Source organism: Cebidichthys violaceus, unplaced genomic scaffold (assembly GCF_023349555.1).
Source record: "Cebidichthys violaceus isolate CVI_PGR_0920_01 unplaced genomic scaffold, fCebVio1.0.p SCAF_11, whole genome shotgun sequence".
NCBI lineage: Eukaryota > Metazoa > Chordata > Actinopteri > Perciformes > Stichaeidae > Cebidichthys > Cebidichthys violaceus.
In genome coordinates this window covers 458,675-463,674 of record NW_027176274.1, presented here as the reverse complement: position 1 = coordinate 463,674, position 5,000 = coordinate 458,675, and the positions used below count along the sequence as shown (strand labels likewise).

The following is a 5,000-nucleotide window of genomic DNA, read 5'->3' as shown; positions in this document are numbered from 1 at the left end:
AACTGTGTAACTGTATACACTGTGTAACTATGTTCACGGTGTAACTGTGTACACTGTGTAACTGAGTTCACGGAGTAACTATGTTAACGGTGTAACTGTGTACACTGTGTAACTGTGTTCACGGAGTAACTATGTTAACGGTGTAGCTATGTTAACGGTGTAACTGTGTACACTGTGTAACTGTTCACGGAGTAACTATGTTAACGGTGTAGCTATGTTAAAGGTGTAACTATGTTAACGGTGTAACTGTGTACACTGTGTAACCGTGTTCACGGAGTAACTATGTTAACGGTGTAGCTATGTTAAAGGTGTAACTATGTTAACGGTGTAACTGTGTACACTGTGTAACTGTCTTCAAGGAGTAACTATGTTAACAGTTTAGCTATGTTAACGGTGTAACTGTTAACTGTACACTGTGTAACTGTGTTCACTGTATAACTGTCAACGGTGTAACTGTGTACACTGTGTAACTGTGTTCACTGTGTAACTATGTTCACGGTGTAAATGTGTTCACTGTGTAACTATGTTCACGGTGTAAATGTGTACATTGTGTAACTATGTTAACGGTGTAACTGTGTACACTGTGTAACTGAGTTCACGGAGTAACTATGTTAATGGTGTAACTGTGTACACTGTGTAACTGTGTTCACGGAGTAACTATGTTAACGGTGTAGCTATGTTAACGGTGTAACTGTGTACACTGTGTAACTGTGTTCACGGAGTAACTATGTTAACGGTGTAGCTATGTTAAAGGTGTAACTATGTTAACGGTGTAACTGTGTACACTGTGTAACTGAGTTCACGGAGTAACTATGTTAACGGTGTAACTGTGTACACTGTGTAACTGTGTTCACGGAGTAACTATGTTAACGGTGTAGCTATGTTAAAGGTGTAACTATGTTAACGGTGTAACTGTGTACACTGTGTAACTGTCTTCATGGAGTAACTATGTTAACAGTTTAGCTATGTTAACGGTGTAACTGTTAACTGTACACTGTGTAACTGTGTTCACTGTATAACTATGTCAACGGTGTAACTGTGTACACTGTGTAACTGTGTTCACTGTGTAACTATGTATATACTATATATATATATATATATATATATATATATATATATATATATATATATATATATATATATATACTATGTTTGTGTATAAGATAACATGGCTTGAAGTTGAGCTTGAATCACCAAAACATCTTTATTTCCTGAATGTATGGAGGTTTGGTGATCTGGAGTCAGAATGATTGATGACTCTTTGTCTCTGACAGGTGAATAAAGACGGATGTATTGTCTCAGAGTGTCCAGCAGAGGACAGCAGGTCTCATCACAGCTTTCATGAACACTTCTGATTGATCAATAAAAACCTCTTTATTTATTGATATGTATTGATTAATTTGTCTTCTCTATTGATTTCTCTGTTTGATGCTTCAACGAACAGAAACTCAGAATGTCTCACAGTCAACTAATGTCAATGTGACAACTGGAGAGTCTGTCTCTCTGCCTGTCTGGCTCTGTCTGTACCCGTCTGTCAGTCTATCTGCCTGTCTATCTGTTTGCCTGTCTCTCTCTCTCCATCTGTTTCTGTCTATCCGTCCCTATGTCCGCCCATCTGCCTCTCTCTCTCTCTCTGTCGCTCTCTCTCTCTGCCTCTCTCTCTCTCTCTCTCTCTCTCTCTCTCTCTCTCTCTCTCTCTCTCTCTCTCTCTCTCTCTCTACAAACCGGAAGCACTCCGACAGCTCGATGCTGGAACTTTTATTCTGACAGGGTCCATCGGAAGCTCAGTGTGTGGTGTCGTCAGGACTGTGACGCGTCTCTGAGGCTGCAGACAAACCCAGCCTCATTCCGGTCTGAGGAGCCTCTGGTTCTGGTCCATAGACCTGATCCACAGACCTGCTGCTGGATCCGGACTGATCGTGCAGAGGAGAATCCGAGCCGATCCGAGCCGAGCCAGACCCGGACCCGAACAGACCCGAACAGAGACAGAGACCAGACAGGCTGCTTCATCTCCTCCTGCAGAGCCGACCGGAGTCTTCCTCCCGGTAAGAACCACACACACATACACGCACACGCACACACATACACACACACACACACACACACACGCACACACACACACACACACACACACACACACACAGTTAACGTGTGACGGACCGGTGAGTGTGCGCGCCACTCCCTTCCGTCCTCAGCTGTCAGAACGCCGTCTTAAATTTAAATGTACCTGCAGACGAAGATCACAGGTGATCAACAATCTGATATCAGTGACTCAACGACACACACACACACACACACCCACACACACACACACACACGCACGCACGCACGCACACACACACACACACACACACACACACACGTACACACACACATACACACACACATACACGCACACACATACACACGCACGCACACATACACGCACACACACACACACACACACACACACACACACACACACACACACAAGTGTGTCAGAGAGAGATGGATCATGAAGGTCAAGCTGAAATATTAAAATAACAGCTTCACGTGACTGATTATTGATGTGAATATACTAGGTCACTATTGAGTCATTTTAGTCCAATAGAGGGATTATAATATTATTATTATAATATATTATATAATAATAATAATATAAATTATAATATTATTATTATATATGATATAATAATAATATATATTGTAATATTATTATAATATATTGTATAATAATATATATTATAATATTATAATGTATGATATAATAATAATTATATACATGATAATATTAATATACTAAAGTCTATTTTATTTATTTAGTACATCATAATCAGAATATTAGACCATATAATGTTTCATAAATGTACCCTTGGCTAAGCCCCGCCCCTCTAGCACAGACTGACCAATCACAGCGTAGCGTCGTCATGTTGAACATTGTGTAACTGAGACTCATTAGCAGAGCTTGTTAGCATTAGCATGTCTATGCTATGCTATGCTAGCTACTGAAGGTCTACTTGACCATCCACGTCTCTGAGGAGGTCTGGAGAGACCCATCCACGTCTCTGAGGAGGTCTGGAGAGACCCATCCACGTCTATAAGGAGGTCTGGAGAGACCAATCCAAGTCTGGAGGTCTCTGCTAGACCTGGTCCCAGATAAGAGGACCAGGATCATGGATGGACTCATGATAAAACTATTTTCTAAAAGTAAAAGTTTGTTGTTTTCTTTCAGGATAATCTGACCCAGGATCAGTGATGTTTGTGTGAACCTGCGAGGTGGATCCAACATGGCCGCCGTGGCTGGAGCTTCATTAACAGTGTGTCTGTGTGTCCTTCTGCTGCCTGCTGTCACTGGTGAGTTCAGATTACATCATATCTTCATACCTTTTATTACAATATACAGACTCATTTAGCCTAGCTTAGCACTAACAGGAACCAGAAGGAAACTGTTAACCTAGCTTAGCATCTACTATAAGCAGAGGGAAACTGTTAGCCTAGCTTAGCACTAACAGGAACCAGAGGGAAACTGTTAATCTAGTTTAGCACTGACTATAAGCAGAGGGAAACTGTTAGCCTAGCTTAGCACTGACTATAAGCAGAGGGAAACTGTTAACCTAGCTTAGCACTGACTATAAGCAGAGGGAAACTGTTAACCTAGCTTAGCACTGACTATAAGCAGAGGGAAACTGTTAACCTAGCTTAGCACTAACTATAAGCAGAGGGAAACTGTTAACCTAGCTTAGCACTGACTATAAGCAGAGAGAAACTGTTAACCTAGCTTAGCACTGACTATAAGCAGAGGGAAACTGTTAACCTAGCTTAGCACTAACTATCAGCAGAGGGGAACTGTTAACCTAGCTTAGCACTGACTATAAGCAGAGCGGAACTGTTAAGCTAGCTTAGCACTGACTATAAGCAGTGGGACACTGTTAACCTAGTTTAGCACTAACAGGAACCAGAGGAAAACTGTTAGCCTAGCTTAGCACTAACAGGAACCAGAGGGAAACTGTTAGCATAGCTTAGCACTGACTGGAAGCAATACAACAGCTTGAAGAACTTCAGCTCCCATCATGCACTGGTGTGAGCTCACAGAACCATTAGTTAGTTGTGTGTGTTACAGGAACACAGCTCACATTCCTGTTTATTCAACTAATTCCTTCTGCAATTAACTCATGACGCACACACACATACACACACACACACACACACACACACACACACACACAAAGACAGGAAGGTGGAGTGTGTGTGTGTGTGTGTGTGTGTGTGTGTGTGTGTCTTATCAAAGACATCACAAGAAAAACACAAAACCTGACACAGACTGGCTGACGACCAGTCTCTGTGTGTGTGTGTGTGTGTGTGTGTGTGTGTGTGTGTGTGTCTCTGTCTCTCTGTCTGTGAGTGTGTGTGTGTCTGTGTGCATGTGAGAGTGTGTGTCTTTCTGTCTGTGAGTGTGTGTCTGTGTGTGTCTCTCTGTATGTGTGTGTGTGTGTGTGTGTCTGTCTCTCTGTCTGAGTGAGTGTGTGTGTGTGTGTGAGTGTGTGTCTCTGTCTGTGTCTTTGTCTGTCTGTGTGTGTGTGTGTGTGTGTGTGTGTGTGTGTGAGAGACTGTGTGTGTGTGTGTGTGTGTGTGAGACTGTGTGTGTGTGTGTGTCTCTCTGTCTGTCTGTGTCTGTGTGTGTGTGTGTGTGTGTGTGTGTGTGTGTGTGTGTGTGTGTGTGTTACAGTAGACTAAACAGTGACGGGGAGGGTCAGTCAGATTCCTGAGACTTTGAAGGATTTTAGGATTTACAGAACAAACATGTGATACTGAGCGTAATGAACAGTGTGTCCTGATGCTGCTGTTTTAATTGTGCCACAGTTTCTGTAATTAATGGAACAGAGAATTTTTTTTTTACCGATGAGCTCATTATAAAGTCCTCTACATAGAACTCTATGGAGAGTGAGAAGGAGTGATTTCAGACACAGTGAAAAAAATGACCCAACAAGATGGCGACGGCTAAAGACAAAGATGGCGACGGC

General features: G+C 42.2%; 1 protein-coding gene across 2 annotated transcripts in view; it reads left to right on the top strand.

Annotated features, from left to right (window-relative positions):
• Positions 1 to 1,839: 1,839 nt before the first annotated feature.
• The window catches only part of LOC137891640 (bone morphogenetic protein receptor type-2-like), a 16,576-nt gene continuing 13,415 nt past the window's right edge, over positions 1,840 to 5,000 (top strand). For both annotated transcript variants that reach the window (XM_068736374.1, XM_068736365.1), the window contains exons 1-2: positions 1,840 to 2,045; positions 3,212 to 3,333. In XM_068736374.1, the coding sequence (XP_068592475.1) occupies positions 3,267 to 3,333 (67 nt within the window). In that variant the 5' untranslated portion in view covers positions 1,840 to 2,045; positions 3,212 to 3,266. The remainder of the gene's footprint in view (positions 2,046 to 3,211; positions 3,334 to 5,000) is intronic.